Here is a 20000-nt window from a genome sequence, read left to right on the forward strand (position 1 = left end):
CTTCTCCTAAGTCATTTATTGCTAGGTTATTGCTAGTTAGCTTTCTAGACTAACCTGACAAAAAAGCATGTGCTCTTTATTTGACTTAGCTTAGCTTAGTAATGCTTAAAGTCTAATTTAAATAAAACAAGGCTGGACAATACAACGGAATATTCGCACGTTTGTCGTTAATACCGAAGTTTGTTGCTAATTGCTAACAGTAGCCTCGTGTAATATCTTAGCTAGCTCGTTAGGTACACGGAACGTCCTCGGTTCCTCTCAGACTGTAATAGGAAACCACCAGGAACGTCGTTCTGTTCGGTTCTGCAGTTCATTATGTCGCTTTGTAGAAGCCAACATTCTGTTTTCATATTTAAGCTTAGACAAAAATTTATAAAGAGTAACTCCTCCTAGGGCTTTCGAGCCACATGCACCAAATTCGGATATGTTGTAGACGCTGGTCTGAAGTTTGTTGCTATTACTTTTCTAAGCGATCCGAGTACCAGTACTTCTGGTACCGGTTCTCAAATTGGCCTTTTTCCCATAGACTCCCATTATAAACTTTTTTTTAGGTTTATAACGCGGCAAGATTTCTACTATCTACACCAAACTCGACCAGCTCCTTTAGGGTGAGACTCTGAACAAAATTTTTCATTGGTGTACCGACTGGCCTTCCAGTTGTGCCGCAGCCCCGCCCCCAAATATGCAAAATCAAAAAACTTTTTACAACATGGACATGTGACATATCAAAACACTCAGCACAATGAGGGGAACTCCCTCAGGAGTATTTGGATGATGTCACATGCTTGTCTCCACTTACCTCCAAATGATTTGGCAACCTAGCTTTCTGTCCACTTGCCTCCAAAAGCAACACTAACCCTTATGTCCACTTGCCTCCAAAAAGCACCATCCGTTGCGAATACTTGCATCTTCAAAGTCAACATCAAAGTTTTTCACGACGAACTTTACAAATCTAGTTTCATCTCATGCTTTCAGACACTTTTCCCCATTTGTGAAAATTCGTCTGAGGTGGAAAAATGCATCTGTGGAAAGAAATCAACTTTTTCTCGTTGGAAAGGAAATAACATCATGTTCCAGCAATTTATAAAAGACAAAATATAGAAATCTGTCTAATAAGATATATGATTTCATGGATTTAATTTTATTGTGTTGGGTACAATGGGTATGAAATTGTAAAATTAGTAAAAAAAAATTCCATTTTTCTCCTTATGGTCTTCAGGTACCGAGATATTTTAGTCTCCTGAAAGACGGATTGTTGTTCCACAGAAATGTGATGAGTCTCATAATCGCTACACAATCAATCAATATTTTCATTATATGATAAAAAAAAACCCACATAATTTCCCTTGTTGTATAAAGTACCATGTTGTTTAATTGTCGCAAAATTGCGACGTGTAATAAATCAAAATCACGACCATTGGGGTTTTTGTTTTCTGTCAGAGTTAAAGGTCAGGGATGAAATCTCCGGAGTCTGAATATTCGGATGGGTTCTCGAGACTGTTTGATATGTTAATGTTGTGCTCGAGAACCTAAATGTCATATTAACATCTGACTCCTGCTCTTCATGGGACATTATTCAGATCTTTCTAGAATTCGTTTCAGCTTCTGTAAAATGGGGCATAAAAAAATATCGTGATACTTAATAACATTTTCACGATCACAAACTAAATAATGTGGAAAGCTGTAAAACTCTGTGTGTGTGTGTGTGTGTGTGTTGGCCCTTAATCCTGGTGTAGATGGAGACGAGGACGATGTCTGAAAGCACTTCCTGTCTCTCCGCCAGCTTGAGAATGTAAATTACACACGTGAGTCTGAGCCTAATAACACACTCCTGACTCGGAGTCTCGGGAGTAAAAGACACTTATTAGCCTCCGCCTGTAATTACTGAAGCCTGATTGGTCAGTGATGATTTGGCGTTTTGTCCATGTGGCTTTGGTGTTGTTTTGGTTTTGTTCGTCTGTGATGAAGCTGGTTTGTTCCTCTTCCGTCTTAAACAGATGTAAAGAAATAAAACGTGATCCAGATACAAACCTGTAGGAAAACATCAGTGTGTTAAACTTTACGTTATTCTTACGTTCTAAGTGCTAAGTACTGCTTACGGTTTAAAGCGTCTTCTCCGTTTACAGTATGAGATATCTCAAGTTTCAAGTCTGCGAACAATTGTACAACTTTTTAAAATACAGTATATAGCAATATTTTTTCAGTATGAGATAAAAATCTACATTTTACATTCTACCTCTTATCTGAACTACCTCGGGTCACGGGGAGCGTCATTGGGCATCAAGGCAGGATACACCCTGGACGGAGTGCCAACCCATCACAGGGCACACTCTCTTTCACTCACGCACTCACACACTACGGACAATTTTCCAGAGATGCCAATCAACCTACCATGCATGTCTTTGGACTGGGGGAGGAAACCGCAGTACCCGGAGGAAACCCCCGAGGCACGGGGAGAACATGCAAACTCCACACACACAAGGCGGAGGCGGGAATCGAACCCCCAACCCTGGAGTTGTGAGGCGAACGTGCTAACCACTAAGCCACCGTGCCCACACAGTAGTTTTTTTTTTAATTAAACAAACAAAGCAAATTAAACCACTCACATCAAAATATTCAAAAAATGTTTGATTTTCTTATTTTTAACAACATCACTGTGAAGTGAGACGCGAGGAAGACGTTTTGTCATCAACATGGACAGGTGAATAAAACAGATGGAAAGTCCCGAATTTTTGGCTTCTGGATATAAGAGTTAAAATCTAGTAAAGGAGCTGAATATTCTGTTCACGCTCTGCTAGCGTTATTTTCACCACGGACTCTTACTAATCAGTAATTATTGTTGTCTCTGATACTGACTCGATTATTCCGCTCTAGATGTTTCTCTTTATCGACCCGGTACTTTCAGGCAGGAGAACACGAGTCTATGCAGCTGCGTTATGAAGCACAATGAAGTTCTTCAAGAAATCAAATTTCTTCAAACAAATGACTATTTTTTTAGTAAATTTAGTGATCGTGCAGTGTGTTGAGGTGGAATCTCATGACCAGCGTGAGCAGGTCGATCACACGGACGTGAATCGTACGTTTAACACGATACAAGAGTTTTCAGCTGTTGTTTTGTTTTGTCTCTGCAGGGGGCGACAGGGAGCGGATGACGTCCAATCATGAGACGTACCTGCTCATGGCCAGCACACAGAATGACATGGAGGACTGGGTTAAGACCATCCGTAGGGTCATATGGGCCCCGTTCGGAGGAGGTGAGTGTGGACACGGCATCGGGAAATGATGAGGTTCGCTTTGAAATCGAGTTGTTTGATTTATTTACTGTAATGCGGTGAATAAATAATAAAAACACAAACATCACCTCCTTAGAAAGTTCTAGTAATAATGTTTTTTTAAAACCATCCTAATTTCTTTATTTGCTAGAATTATGTAAGATTTTATTATGTAAAACAAATCGAATTAAAACATCTGAACTGTGAGAAACAGCGTGTGTGTGTGTGTGTGTGTGTGTGTGTGTGTGTGTGTGTGTGTGTGTGTGAGAGAGCGCGAGAGAGAGTAGGACTTGTATTGGTCTTGTATTGATTTTCTTGATTTTTATGACAGAACATATTGTGTTGAGTGAGGTTAATGTGTGTGTGTGTGTGTGTGTGTGTATGTGTGTGTATGTGTGTGTGTGTGTGTGTGTGTGTGTGTTCCTAATTCTAACCTAAGACTTACAGTCTTGAATCTGATTGGTCGTCAGGTGTTAATTTCTTTCCTATTGTTACTATGTTCAAGCTTAAAGTGAAGCCAAGGATGTGTGTGTGTGTGTGTGTGTGTGTGTGTGTGTGTGTGTGTGTGTGTGTGTGTGTGTGTGTGTGTGTGCGCCACATGTCTGCTTTAATTTGATTTCTTCCCAGATAAGGATAAATGTCCAGCAGCAGGACAGTAGACACCTGTGTGTAAATGGATGTGTCCAAAATGGCTTGGACATCTCCAAACTATTGGCAGCACCTTTGTGTGTGTGTGTGTGTGTGTGTGTGTGTGTGTGTGTGTGTGTGTGTGTGTGTGTGTGTGTGTATGTGTGTGTAGACATTAATTGCCTGCCATTCAGGCTTATGGAAACAAATAGAAGTGAAAGTCAGAGAGGACAAGCTGCTAAACGCTAGCCTGAGGACGTGAACAACTTTCAAGCAAATCTAACTGCAGAGAGAAACAACAGAGTATTGAACATTCATAAAGGCTTTACACAGCATTTTAAATCATCGTAGCACAACTGGCTAAATGTTCTTTCTGGGTATTGTGTATCCTCACAGATTGATGCCTACACTCCAGGTTTATTTTAATGATAATTGTCCTGCATGAAATCAGAAGGTCAAACGGTCTAATTTCTAAGGTCGCGTTCGTACGGCTGTGTTTTCCTCCTCTGTTCGTTTCTTTAGGCGATTGAGAACATAAAAATCACTCTCCATCACAGACACAAGAGAGTCCGAGTCCCGAGACCGGAAAGTCCAAATCTTTCCGAAAGCTTCCTAATCCGTGCCGTATGTTGAGGCACATGAGCTTCTCAAAGTGGGAATGTCAAGGTTTTATCCGGCTGAGCGGCTGAGACAAAAGCGAGGAGGAAGGCAATGCAACAGGAAGCTACTTATTTAATCCTTTTTTTTTTCTTTTTCCCTTTAAGCAGATTTGTTAGCATATTCTGCAGTGGAACAGGCTAATCACTGAGAGGATGTTCAGCACATCAGAAAATGCTTTTGAAATACAAGACACTGATCATTAGGAACAAAAACGGACAGTTTGTGACTTCCAGCAATGTGGGAAATGAAGCTAATCAAAGACTAGCAGAGATTTGGACACTCGGGCCCTTGCTTGTGTGCAGTGTGCTCTTTGTGTGTGTGTGTGTTTATGTGTGTGTGTGTGTGCTGGAAAAATAATTGTCTGACATTTTACATGTATAAAAGCAAAAAAAAACAATGCATAAAAAAATAAATCAAAACGTCTCTTTATTATATCTCTTTCCCCTGACAGGAAACAGTGCTGCATTGTAATAAAGGCTGCTTGGGTTTATTTTTGTATGTTGTTCCAACAAAGAAAATCCTGCTTTAGCACAGCTAGCAGTGTTAAAATACTAGGTGATAATTGATAATGCTATAAAAACATGAAATAAAAGTGTAAAACTGCATGCAACTTCTAGTTTGATTCTGACCTCATTCGGCTTCCATATCCTGTATTACTCAGAGGCCCCTTTTCCACCAAAAAGAACCGGGTGCTGGTTCAGAGCTAGCGCTGATGCTGGTTCAAAGTTGGTTCCACTGGAGAACCTTCTAAGAACCGGTTTGCCTTTCCATCGGTTAGAGAGCATCACAGAGCCGAGTCTGACGTCACTGTATACGTGTCACGTTACACAGCAACGTTAGCGCAGCAGCGACAAACACAAACACATCAACAATGGCGGATGTTGCTTTACTGTTAATGCTCATGGCTTTGTGAACCTACATTAACACCCAGACGCGGCGAATCCAACGTGTACGTGCAGCTCCATGTAATCTGTATAAACGGAGGTTGTTATCGAGAAAGTACATAACGTTATTTTATCATTAACACAGAAAAAAGTTAGCCTTAGCATGTAGCTACCTACTCTCATGTGTGCTGATAATGTATCATATCGCGGTAAAGTAAAAGTGTATTAAACATTAGTATACTTAAGGTACATTATCAAAGGCGCTAACAGTAGCCCCGCCCACAGCCCCGCCCACAAGCGGTTCTTAAGTCTAGACCAGCAATGTTTTGGTGCTACTTAAGAACCACTTTTCCTGGTTCAGAGCCGGTGCTTTGGCTGTCGAAAAAGAAAGAACTGGTTCTAAATTAGGCTCCGAACCAGCACTCAAACTGCCTCGGTGGAAAAGGGGCATCAGACCCTCGTGTTTCACTTTCCTTATTTGGTCACCGTTTTCTGTACTTGCAAACTCTTGCTGTTGATTGATTATTGTTTCTAATTTGAAATATTTGTTTATAGCTTAGCTTCCCATCTCTCTTGTGGTAGCTTGATGGGTTTTGGTTTAAGTGGAATGAAAATCGAATGAGAATCCCATATGCTGTATGGAGCTCATGAAGGTGGTGATGAAAACAAGCTCATTGCTTCACATCTCCTCTTCCATTTCTCTCTCTTCCACTAGATGGCGTAAGGTTTAGTGTTTTACGCAACGAGATAATACGTTAAACTCGTTGAATTACTAGTTAATTGAGTGTTTATTAACATCAGATAAGAGTCATTGAGGAGAATTCAGGAAGGCTCTCAGTTACACACTGCTGGGTTTTGCGTTGGATATAAACACACGGACAATGGAAAAGGTTTGATTCTTCATTTCTTATCTCTGGAGCTCAATTTATGGTTCCATTTATTACCAATAATATGGTTCACAGATCACAGAAAGATGTATCTCAGGTCATTTCGGTTGATTTTCAATATGATTTTCAATATAAAAGCATCTCATGACATAAGATGTTTAGCCACATCTTAAAAGTTTGTTGTTTTATATTTTAATCCATCTGCAATTGTTAGTCTGTGTTTTTTTTTTATAAACTTTTTAATTTAGCTTAATTTAGTTTTGTTCACAATAAGCTGCAGATAACATTTATTAAAGCTCCTAAAAGCATGTTAAGATAAAATTAAAATAAATTCATGACAAAATGGACTCTGGCTAGCTGCTAAGCTTCTCTGAAATTTACTCTTTGTGGTAGAATTCCATCAGTGTCCAGTTTGGGAACTCTTGACTATAGAATTACATTAGAATCCTTTTAAATGTGGCTCACTGCCAGGTTTGGCTCGTGGGTCACATCAGGTATATTGGAGTAATGTATTTCTATTACTGTCTGATCTGTGTCTTTCAACATGGCAAGGAAATACACAAAACCATGCAATCTGGACTTGGAAGTCTTCTTAAACAAACGTCCAGAATCTCTTAACATTTATTCATGCGTTTTAATTTGTTGCTGTTATTTTATTATGAACTTGTAACTACATTACAAACCTGATGCAATAAAAAGAAAAGTTTAATGTCACCATCTAGAGGAAACCCAATCAAACTAACATGATGACCATTTTTGTGTTTTTTTGTTGTGTTTTTTTTGTCTGTGGTATAATTTGACATTTTGAACGGAGCATGCAAAAGATAAAGTCCATTATGCTGAGTTTTCTCGTTATTAAAGTTTTATTCTGGTGTAAATTCAGATTAAGAAACTTTGAATGTTGAGGTTTTGGGGTTACACACTTCCAGCTCCAGCTACTTCTAGCTAATAATCAATAGCACTATTTTTCTGGATTTTTTTTTATTTCAATTACCCACATTCTGCAATTCTTCTGTTTCAGGTATTTTTGGTCAAAAGCTGGAGGAAACGGTGCGGTACGAGAGGCGGTATGGGAATAAGCTGGCCCCGATGCTGGTGGAGCAGTGTGTGGATTTTATCCGACGCTGGGGGCTGCAGGAGGAAGGTCTGTTCCGTCTCCCCGGCCAGGCCAACCTCGTCAAAGAGCTGCAGGACGCCTTCGACTGCGGAGAGAAACCTGCTTTCGACGGGTGAGACATGAGGAAAGCTCCAACCTAAAACTTCTCAGTAGTTTGTGATGGTAGGTTAATGGTGGCTCAACAGTAGTAGGTTACTACTCAGAAGGTTGGGGGTTCGAGTAACAGCACCAACAACCAGCCTCTTTTGGGCCCTTTTGCAAGGCCTTTAACTCTCTCTGCCCCAGGGGTCCTGACCTTGCTTGCCCTTTGATCCCAACTTCAGTGTGACAAACAATGTCTGCTTTGTCTTCTTCTTGTATTTTGTCATAACATATAAAAATCCCGAGAGCTTTAAGAAACTATTCAAAATGCAGCTAGTAGCACTGAAATACTCTCTAAACAGGAAATAACAGTGTAAAACGACATGTTACTTCCATTTTGATTCTGACCCAATTTGGTTTCCACATTCCAAATTACCGTCTGACCCTTTTTGTGTTCCATGTTCCTTATTTGGTCATTGTTTCCTGAACTGTTATTATTGTTGTTGACTGATTACTTTACTGCTTTTAATATTTGGTTATAGCTTTGCTTCCTGTCCTTCTTTGTGATCGGTTGGTTGCATCTTGATACGTCTAATATGCTTTTAGGATATTTTTTAACAGAAACTTCACCGCTAAAGAATCAAACTGAGACGAACTTTTAAGCAGAACTTTAACTCACTGCTAACTAGTATAACTGTTAGCACTTTCCTTGTTTCAGTGCCAGTTTTATAGTTATCTTTTAGTTGAAATCATAAATATAAATAGACTAAAGTAACATTTTAGAGTGCGTGAGGATAGCAAACATGTCTAAAACTCAAACTTTAATATAAACTGCTAAGTTCTGAAGACCAGAAGATTTCTCTCGGAGTTTGCAGAACCTGTCATGGTTTAGGTCTTTCCAGTAAACATGACTGGATCAGAAACAGCGTGTAAGTGCCTAATTTTAGAATTCTTCATGCTGATGTCTGCAGACTGTCAACATCTTGTGCAGTTCAGCCACTTTCACGTCTGGCACAATTCACTCAAAGCTACCACTGAGACTGTCACTGCTTTTCTGCAGGATGACGACAAATCTGGGTTTTTTTTAGCGATCCAAAATGTTTATGCGTTTTTTTTGTACCTTAGCTTTGAATTTGAAAGGTTTCGCAGAATGATGGAAGCTCTAATGTAATGTCACCATTTTTAATAAAAATATCATTTTTAAAGTGAAAGATGTTTAGCTCATGATACAATGTGGTGACGATAATAAGGTCGAGATTTAATATCCTGACAGAAGATTCTCCATCTTCGTGCTTCTTTAGTGTCGGTAAAAAACAAGACACGCTGCATATCGTCGCTGTCGGGCGGAAACCTCGTATGTCCAAATTTGGTCAATTTCATATTTTTTCACATATCGATGCTATTGGTCAGTCCCCACGTGGGTCTGTTATTTTTACAAGTTTATTAACCAATCACAAATCTCATAACTCCATTGGACACTTCAACTGTCCACCTCTTCCTCACTCCGTGGGAGAGCTTCACGGCATATTTCTCCTCAAGAAGAGTCGCAACGAATCAACACGTCTTCTGAGGTAAATGTCTTCAAAACACTGGGCTCAAAGAAAAAAAAAATCTTGACCCCCGCTAGTTCTGGTGCTCGTCTGAGGACAGGAATTTAGCGCAAGACAATCCACTGCAACGCGGACTAAACCCTGTGTACTGCAGATAAGGTACGGCGTTTTTTTAATTTCCTGAAAAATAACGGTTTTGGAGATACGAGGATTCCGCCAGACAGCGACGATATTTAACGGATCATATTTAGCGTGACTCGTTCCACGCCTCTGAGAAATGCAACTTATGTCCATTTTATCACCTCATCTGTCTTTTCCTTTTAATATTCAATTATTCCGTTATTCTGTGCAGTAATACAGACGTGCACACAGTGGCATCTCTGCTGAAGCTCTACCTGAGGGAGCTTCCGGAGCCGGTGATCCCTTTCTGCAAGTACGATGAGTTCCTGGCCTGCACCAAGCTGTTCAGCAAGGACCAGGAAGCAGTGAGTGTCAATCGTGAGGCTGACTAGTCCTGTGTTCACGTATTTACCGTGTTCACGTAACTGGTGATCCATCATTTTTCACAGCCGTGGTTTCGGTAACAGCAACAGAGAGACAAGTGACATTTCCTCAATGAGGATTTAGAGACGTTATGAGATGTTAGAAAGGAACGAGTAAAAATATCTAGAAATAGGTTTAACATTTGGTTAAATCTTATGAAAATAAAATACTAGCTAGATTTGTTTATATTCAAGATTTAGCTTTGCTAACATGTCCAAGTAATATGAACCTGATGTTAATTAGGAAAAGTGACATAGAACATTTAGTCCCTTTTAATGCATATTCATAATCACACATTATGTTAACTTTTAAGACATTTCTGTGGAAAAGATTTGAGTGTTTTCCCAAGCACATCTTTCAACATGCTGAGCAAAGGCTAGCTAGCTAGTTCTGTGATGTGGTTAGCCAACATCAAAGCATAGTGTAAACAAATCTGTCGTTTTGCTAATAGATATCTCTCTCTCACTCACTCACTTTCTACCGCTTATCCGAACTACCTCGGGTCACGGAGAGCCCGATGATCTCAGGCGTCATCGGGCATCAAGGCAGGATACACCCTGGACGGAGTGCCAACCCATCGCAGTGCACACACACACACACACTCATTTACTCACGCACTCACACACTACAGACAATTTTCCAGAGATGCCAATCAACCTACCATGCATGTCTTTGGACCGGGGGAGGAAACCGGAGTACCCGGAGGAAACCCCCGAGGCACGGGGAGAACATGCAAACTCCACACACACAAGGTGGAGGCGGGAATCGAACCCCCAACCCTGGAGGTGTGAGGCAAACGTGCTAACCACTAAGCCACCGTGCCCCCCTAATAGATATCTATATATGTTAAAAATCTCCAGTATATTCGCCCGACCTCCCTTCTGTCTTTTCTCGTTCTCTCTCCTCCCTTACTGACTCAGCATATCAGTCTTTTAATTTCTTCTTTTCTTATCCCTCTATCCCGCTCTCGCTCCGAGGCTTAGACTCTGGAAAGTGGAATTGCTTTCACAGCGACTTTCAGCTTCACCTTTCGCTCTCCCGCTGTGATCCTTCGCTCAGGCTGCCTGAGGCTCTGCACTGCTACAGAGTGCAAATGTAATCAAAGTGCACCGGATTCAGTTCGACTTCTGGCTTCAGTCCAGTTTTTTTACCTCATATTTTTTGAGACGTGCCCTTGGGGATTTTAGAAGGTTTGGTAGAAAGTTAAAAATGATGTTAGTGTGGAAAAAAAACATAAAATCTGTGTTTCTTCTCACGTTAGCTTGATAAATGATACACAGGCTAATTCTAATTAAATGGAAGAAGTCCGGTATTAAATATTTACTGTGCAAACCCAAGAACAGGGTGAACATTATGACCTAATTTATTAAAAACAAACAAAAAAAGAAATAAAAAAAGACTTTGCTGGTGTTTAATAATAATCAAACACCCAAATCCTGGAGAATGATCTCTCCTGATTTGTGTCATGTAGCTATGAATGCTGACTTATAAATTAATTTAATATAATTCGATTTGAAATCGCCAGTTTAAAGCTAAAACGAACCTGAGCTAACGGGAGTTATTATTTGTATGATTTTTATTGTATAAAAATATATCTTTTAAATCATTTACACTGCTACGGAAACACAAGTTGTAGATCTCACTCTCTCACTCATCTTCTACCGCTTATCCGAACTACTTCGGGTCACGGGGAGCCTGTGCCTATCTCAGGCGTCATCGGGCATCAAGGCAGGATACACCCTGGACGGAGTGCCAACCCATCACAGGGCACACACACACACACACACACACACACACACTCTCATTCACTCACACAATCACACACTACGGACAATTTTCCAGAGATGCCAATCAACCTACCATGCATGTCTTTGGACCGGGGGAGGAAACCGGAGTACCCGGAGGAAACCCCCGAGGCACGGGGAGAACATGCAAACTCCACATACACAAGGCGGAGGTGGGAATCGAACCCCCAACCCTGGAGGTGTGAGGAGAACGTGCTAACCACTAATCCATCGTGCCCCCCATTGTAGATCTTAAGGACCTTAATATTAAATTCCTGATACAAGGACAACAAAAAACTGTGGATTTCTTCTACAAGAAGATAATCTAAGGATATAATTTTTTTGTACTCAAAATAACACAGAATGTTCAGATTTGCATTAACTATGACCTCTTTATCTATTTCTTTTTTTAGGGAATGAAGGAATTAAGGAGACAAGTGGAAAGTCTACCTCTAGTCAACTACAATCTACTAAAATACATATGCAGGTATCTACAGTAGGTTACATATAGTACAAATAATTTCACAGGTTTTTCTCTTTCTTTGGCTTAAAACCGATTATTCCTTCAGGTTCTTAGATGAAGTGCAGTCGCACTCAGGAGTGAACAAGATGACCGTGCAGAACCTCGCTACCGTCTTTGGTCCAAATATTCTGAGGCCCAAAGTGGAGGATCCAGTGGCGATAATGGAAGGTAAAGTGGTGCAGAAGCAAAATTAATGACAAAAAATCAAATTAACTAATTAATTTAACAAATACAATTATTTCCTTTGTCCTGGCCTTGGGTCTGTTTGTAGGTGCAGTCCTGGTGCAGCAGCTCATGGCCGCACTCATCGGACACCACTCCACACTTTTCCCCCCGGACGAAGACAGTCCTGGTGCTCTTGAGTTGTGCAACAACAACAATGATCCCCTGAAACGTTCCACCACAGGACAATTGCAAAATAAAGAGAATAACAACACATCTAGCGTGTGTCAGTGCACCTGGGACGCGCCGGACTCTCCTGTACGGGTTTCTCTAGATAACGGCTCACCTCGTTCGGGCAGCCCAAGAAATGTTCCCACTGTGCCACGCTTCGAAGTCACCCGAAGCCCTCCTCTGACCGTAAAGAAGAACCCTGCGTTCATCAAAGGCAGTGGAATCGTCACTAACGGCTCCTTCAGCTCCTCCTCGTCGTCCTCTGCGGAGGAAAAGAGTCCGACCCTGGTGGGAACCGGTACGCTACAGATGCGTCGCACCGGCGCGCTCAGAACCCCAGGTACCAAGATGGGTGTGCAGAACGGTGGAGTGAGGATGGGTGTGTGCAGCACGGACATTGTTAACGGGACCCTCAATAGCCGAAACGGACTTTGGTCTCCTCCTGGAGGTGTGACGTTGCGGGAAGTCAAAGGCCGTGACGCAGAGCAGCAACAGAACCGCCTTTCGACATATGACAACGTTCATGTTCAGCAGACTCAGTGCCAGCTGGGTCAGCCTTGCATGGGCAACACCTGCGAGGACAAGCAGAGTGTAGATAGCGCCACCTGGTCCACATCATCCTGCGAGATCTCGCTGCCAGACGTCTCTGCATCTTGTCGCTCTTCCACTACTACTTGCCCAGAGCAGGAATTTACATTCGAGGACCCTTTGCTGGATGAGGGAGAAAGAAGGAACGCTAATGCTAACACCAACGCCAATGGCGGAGGTCGAAGCAGCAGGGGGACAAGTAGCAGTGAGAACAGTGAGGTGGCATTTCCTGTGAGTGGACACAGTGCCCTCCACAGTCTGGTGGCTAGTCTGAAGCAGGAGATGCTCAAACAGAAGAGTGACTATGATGCCAGGGTAAAGAGGTGAGACTATTTATGCTATATTTATGCTATAACATTAACATATACAGTCAAGCACGTTTAATAGAATAGTAGTCCTCGCCCGTAAGGACTATTTAGCTGTCGTTGGACTTTTTTAATGCATTTCTATCTTCCTTAAAAAATTTACAGTCTGGAGCTGCGTAACTTTGAACTGGAAGCTGAGATGCTGAACCTTCATGAGGAGCTGGAGCAGGAGCGCAAGAAGTACAACATGGTAGAGATCAAACTGCGTAATGCAGAGCGTGCCAAAGACGATGCTGAGAAGCGCAACGAGATGCTGCAGAAGGAGATGGAGCAGTTCTTCTCCACCTTTGGAGATCTGACCACTGATCCTCGCAAGCCAGAAAGAGCCAACACCATCTGGATCCAATGAGCACGACTATACCCAGAACCGTATATTTGGACGTGGAAATCCGGGAATGTGTAGGCTTCAAATGTGACCAAACTGTCAGTAAAGGAAGCCCACTGAGCCAAAAATGTGAACACTGGACCAGCCGTGATAAGACGGCGAGATAAGATTGTAACAGTAGGAGAACAGGTGAGGGACTAAGAAGGGAGTCAGAGGTTCTTCGCAGGTTTTGTTTGAGAATGTTTCTTTACCCAAAGAAGGAAATAAGAGAACTATTGAAGAATGTGTTGCATTGTGGGTTAGTGAGCTTTTTAATAGACTAGAGCTTTACATGAAGAAGAGCCAAGAACATCACATCTTCATCTGTGATCTAACCAAATCATGTCCTTGATCTCAGTATCCTTGTTCGGTGTCCTCGTGTACTCTGTGTATATAAAGCAAAGCAATGCTGAAGAATTTTGAAGCAAAACAGATGTATGTATAAAAAGCCAACTGAAATATTTTAATGTATGTCTGATATTTAAAATGAGGATTATTGACATGTCACTTTTTTTTTTTATACCAAGCTTTTTGTCCTGCACTTAGCTTTTTTTTTTTTTTGGCCAAAATGGTACTGAAACTAAAAGCTGATGCTGTCCGTTATGGATTTGGTTTATAAGCAAAAGCATGCAGAAATACCTGCACATATTTTAGAACATCTGGTAAACACTGTGTTGGAAACAGTCACCTCTTTTTACTCTCTATTCGCTTTACCGAGTCAAAACGAGGGACAAAGTTTATCCATTTGGGCGTGTGCTGATATTCACGTTTAAGTATATGGTATGGTTCGGTACAAAATCTATCTGAATGCCTACAAATTTATATACAGGTGGTGTTTGCTTCTTTAATTTTGTATTAAGGTATAGAACTGATTTAGGTAACAAATATCAGAAATCTTAAATGTTTCATCTGGATTCGTGAGATAAGATCATTTTGTTCACTGATTCAAATGCTGAATAACAGGGGGCACGGTGGTTGGGGGTTCGATTCCCGCCTCCACCTTTTGTGTGTGGAGTTTGCATGTTCTCCCCGTGCCTCGGGGGTTTCCTCCGGGTACTCCGGTTTCCTCCCCCGGTCCAAAGACATACATGGTAGGTTGATTGGCATCTCTGGAAAATTGTCCGTAGTGTGTGTGTGTGTGTGTGTGTGAGTGAATGAGAGTGTGTGTGTGCCCTGCGATGGGTTGGCACTCCGTCCAGGGTGTCTCCTGCCTTGATGCCCGATGACGCCTGAGATAGACACAGGCTCCCCGTGACCCGAGGTAGTTCGGATAAGCGGTAGAAGATGAGTGAGTGAGTGAAATGCTGAATAACATTAAATGACCAACGGTTTTGCTGAATCAGATCCCGATATACTGAACAAAAGTGCAGTGAATCTCTCTCAAGAGTAAAGAAAGATTCACTGATTCAAACACTGATCCTGTGACCATAAAACAAGCAAAGACTGAAAAATTCACTAATGAATCCAAGTTGATTGAATCTCATTAATGACTAATTGTTTAACTGATTCAAACAGGGTAATGTGAGCAGATCAAATCTCAGTCCCGAGTGAAAGAGTTTAATGACTTTGGAGGCACAGATGTAGCTTTGCCATATGTACAGACTAAGAAACATACAGATATCATGTAAACCTAAGTAAAATATGTTTAATAATCATATATTAAGGCTTTATACTGATGCTGGTGTCAGTCAAGAACGACTCGTTGAACGGTTGTGAGTGATACTGATTCACATGAATGATTCAGTGTAAATGATTCACAAATAAATATGTCTCGGTTTTTACTTAACCTTTCGTCAGGGTTTACAATGCTGTTATGTTATTGTACATCATACATGTTTTTCAAGCTGTATGGACATTTCAGAACCTCTCTAAGGTTGTCCAACATAATGTGACGAAATGTGGAAAGTGCCAAACTCCTCCTCGTGTCCTCGTGATATCTCCCCAATGAGACAGACTTAACGCTGTTCATCGACCTCTGAGTGACAAGAACTCAAGGAGGAAGTGGGAATAACGATGTACTGTGGGTGTATTTCATGATTTGTCCTGGATTTGATTATCAGCACATGCCCAAAACATGATAGTGATTAATGCTTGTATGGATTCTCTTCGTCCTGTACGTGTTTTCAGGTGCATTTTATTCTCTCAGTTTTGGATTTTTACTCGACGCTTTATTGAGCCTGCTGTAGCCACAGACACTCTGTACAATGCCAATTAAATTATATGACCTTATTTAAATGTCAGCCTTTTTTTTATTAGCCTAAATGGATGTGTGTAAAACTGGTCAGACTGTCTGTTGGAGTGGGCGTGACTGGTCAGACTTTCTGTAGGAGTGGGCGTGACTGGTCAGACTTTCTGTTGGAGTGGGCGTGACTGAAAGTCTGACCAGTCATGCCCATTCCAACAGAATGTCAGACTTTCCATTGGAGTGGGCGTGACTGGTCGGACTTTCTGTAGGAGTGGGCGTGACTGGTCAGACTTTCTGTTAGAGTAGGAGTGACTGGTCAGACTTTCTGTTGGAGTGGGCGTGACTGGTCAGACTTTCTGTAGGAGTGGGCGTGACTGGTCGGACTTTCTGTTGGAGTGGGCGTGACTGGTCAGACTTTCTGTAGGAGTGGGCGTGACTGGTCAGACTTTCTGTAGGAATGGACGTGACTGGTCAGACTTTCTGTTGGAGTGGGCGTGACTGGTCGGACTTTCTGTAGGAGTGGGCGTGACGGGTCAGACTTTCTGTTGGAGTGGGCGTGACTGGTCAGACTTTCTGTTGGAGTGGGCGTGACTGGTCGGACTTTCTGTTGGAGTGGGCGTGACTGGTCGGACTTTCTGTAGGAATGGGCGTGACTGGTCAGACTTTCTGTAGGAATGGACGTGACTGGTCGGACTTTCTGTAGGAATGGGCGTGATGGGTCAGACTTTCTGTTGGAGTGGGCGTGATGGGTCAGACTTTCTGTTGGAGTGGGCGTGATGGGTCAGACTTTCTGTTGGAGTGGGCGTGACTGGTCAGACTTTCTGTTGGAGTGGGCGTGACTGGTCAGACTTTCTGTTGGAGTGGGCGTGACTGGTCAGACTTTCAGTTGGAGTGGGCGTGACCGGTCAGACTTTCAGTTGGAGTGGGCGTGACTGGTCTGACTTTCTGTTGGAGTGGGCATGACTGGACAGACTTTCAGTTGGAGTGGGCGTGACCGGTCAGACTTTCTGTTGGAGTGGGCATGACTGGACAGACTTTCTGTTGGAGTGGGCGTGACTGGTCAGACTTTCTGTTGGAGTGGGCATGACTGGACAGACTTTCAGTTGGAGTGGGCGTGACTGGTCAGACTTTCCGTTGGAGTGGGCGTGACTGGTCAGACTTTCCGTTGGAGTGGGCGTGACTGGTCAGACTTTCTGTAGGAATGGGCGTGACTGGTCTGACTTTCTGTTGGAGTGGGCATGGCCGGTCAGACTTTCTGTTGGAGTGGGCGTGGCCAATCAAATTTCAAGTAGGAGTGGGTGGAATAAGCCAAACTTCCTTTTTAGGTTGGTTAGGATTGGTCAGATTTTCTGTAGGAGTCAGCAGGAATGGTCTGACTTATTGTAGAAGTGAGCAGGATTGATCAGATTTTCTACAGGCAGGCAGGATTGATCTGATTTTTGTAGAAGTGTACAGGATTGATCAGGTTTCTGATGCAGAGGGTGGTGTTGATCAGGCGTTGTTCAATATAAGCACAGAAAATATAGTATTATAGACCACTAAAAGACCATAAACTAGACCAAAACAAGCACAATCCCCTTATCTAATCTTCACCAGACCTCAAAAGTCTAAAATGCTCCCTATTACAATTATATACTGCACATTTGTTTAAAACCCACATAACAAACTGTAGCTTGTTGTCACACTGCATGTTCAGGACTCGAGGAATGCATCGTCTCAAAAAAGGTCCCTCTCTCTGCACCTTTCACTCACAGATAATAGGCTTAGAGCAGCCTGACAGCGAATGATCGGCCTGCGAGTTCCCCTCTGCGCTGTTACAGAAGGGAAAGGATCCAGGAATATTTTCACGCCACACTTGATCCAAAGAACACAAACTCAAGTGTACATAATGGCATATTATTTGTGCAAGGACAGTCCTTTGTCGTGTATTATTTGGCTCGAGTTCTGTTTCCTTCTGCTTTTGAATGGGGAAAAGGCTCAAAAGATGGCGGCGTCCTGCTGAAGGCAAAAGAACGATTCAAATTAAAATCGGCTTCGTTAACACCATGGGAAGGGATTTTTCATAGTTGAAAGAAAGCACCATGGGCAGGCAGCCTATATGCAGTGGCTTACTCGGGCCTGAAAGAGCAATCGAATACATAAAGCCTTGTTTAAAACTACAGGATGGGAGATATGGGAATGTATTATTCAGTTTTACTGTGTTTTTCCTTCACTAGGTAAATTTTGTGTGTTTGTGTGTGTGTGTGTGTGTGTGTGTGTGCGTGTGTGTGTGTGTGTGTGTGTGTGTGTGTGTGTGTGTGTGTGTGTGTGTGTGTGTGTGTGTGTGTGTGTGTGAAAACCACTTACCACAAGTTCGTTGTTTAGTTGCCATCAACTGGTTATTTGACTGATCAATTATCAGTGCCAGAAAGCATTCAAACACCAAACATACAAACAACCAACAAACACCACACAACGTACAGGACAGCCAACGAACACCAAACAACATACAGGACAACCAACGAACACCAAACAACATACAGGACAACCAACAAACACCACACAACGTACAGGACAACCAACAAACTCCACACAACGTACAGGACAACCAACAAACGCCACACAACATACAGGACAACCAACAAACACCACACAACGTACAGGACAACCAACAAACACCACACAACGTACAGGACAACCAACAAACACCAAACATACAGGACAACCAACAAACACCACACAACGTACAGGACAACCAACAAACACCACACAACGTACAGGACAGCCAACGAACACCAAACAACATACAGGACAACCAACAAACACCACACAACGTACAGGACAGCCAACGAACACCAAACAACATACAGGACAACCAACAAACACCACACAACATACAGGACAACCAACAAACTCCACACAACGTACAGGACAACCAACAAGCACCACACAACGTACAGGACAACCAACAAGCACCACACAACGTACAGGACAACCAACAAACGCCACACAACATACAGGACAACCAACAAACACCACACAACGTACAGGACAACCAACAAACACCACACAACGTACAGGACAACCAACAAACACCAAACATACAGGACAACCAACAAACACCACACAACGTACAGGACAACCAACAAACACCACACAACGTACAGGACAGCCAACGAACACCAAACAACATACAGGACAACCAACAAACACCACACAACATACAGGACAACCAACAAACACCACACAACATACAGGACAACCAACAAACACCACACTACATACAGGACAACCAACAAACACCACAAAACGCACAGTACAACCAACAAACGCCACACAACATACAGGACAACCAACAAACACCACACAACATACAGGACAACCAACAAACACCAAACAACGTACAGGACAACCAACGAACACCACACAACATACAGGACAACCATCAAACACCACACAAAGTACAGGACAACCAAATTCACTTAATGTTAGTTAGCTAAAATATTAGCTGGACAATTGCATCAATATAAGCATAAATCTAGCAAGCTTTTTTAACATAACTGTTAGCATGATATTTATAAATCAACAGAATAATAAATCTTGACTAATATAATAAAGATTAAAATAAACAAACAAATAAATAAATAACCAACAGACCAACTCATCAACACCCTCATCAACAATTTCACTACTGGGTAATGATACAAACTCCACAGTAAGATGAACATCATGTATCATTCACACCAACATTAAATGCCACACAACATACAGGACAACCAACAAACACCACACAACGTACAGGACAACCAACAAACACCACACAACGTACAGGACAACCAACAAACACCAAACATACAGGACAACCAACAAACACCACACAACGTACAGGACAACCAACAAACACCACACAACGTACAGGACAACCAACAAACACCAAACATACAGGACAACCAACAAACACCACACAACGTACAGGACAACCAACAAACACCACACAACGTACAGGACAGCCAACGAACACCAAACAACATACAGGACAACCAACAAACACCACACAACGTACAGGACAGCCAACGAACACCAAACAACATACAGGACAACCAACAAACACCACACAACATACAGGACAACCAACAAACTCCACACAACGTACAGGACAACCAACAAGCACCACACAACGTACAGGACAACCAACAAG

General features: G+C 42.2%; 1 protein-coding gene across 6 annotated transcripts in view; it reads left to right on the plus strand.

Annotated features, from left to right (window-relative positions):
* The window catches only part of arhgap24 (Rho GTPase activating protein 24), a 91447-nt gene extending 77309 nt beyond the window's left edge, over nt 1–14138 (plus strand). For all 6 annotated transcript variants that reach the window (XM_060890658.1, XM_060890659.1, XM_060890663.1 and 3 more), the window contains 7 exons: nt 3132–3254; nt 7352–7559; nt 9431–9563; nt 11819–11892; nt 11975–12096; nt 12200–13232; nt 13380–14138. In XM_060890658.1, coding sequence (XP_060746641.1) covers nt 3132–3254; nt 7352–7559; nt 9431–9563; nt 11819–11892; nt 11975–12096; nt 12200–13232; nt 13380–13623 — 1937 coding nt within the window. In that variant the 3' untranslated portion in view covers nt 13624–14138. The remainder of the gene's footprint in view (nt 1–3131; nt 3255–7351; nt 7560–9430; nt 9564–11818; nt 11893–11974; nt 12097–12199; nt 13233–13379) is intronic.
* Nucleotides 14139–20000: the final 5862 nt, after the last annotated feature.

The sequence above is a fragment of the Tachysurus vachellii genome, chromosome 17 (assembly GCF_030014155.1).
Source record: "Tachysurus vachellii isolate PV-2020 chromosome 17, HZAU_Pvac_v1, whole genome shotgun sequence".
Lineage (NCBI taxonomy): Eukaryota > Metazoa > Chordata > Actinopteri > Siluriformes > Bagridae > Tachysurus > Tachysurus vachellii.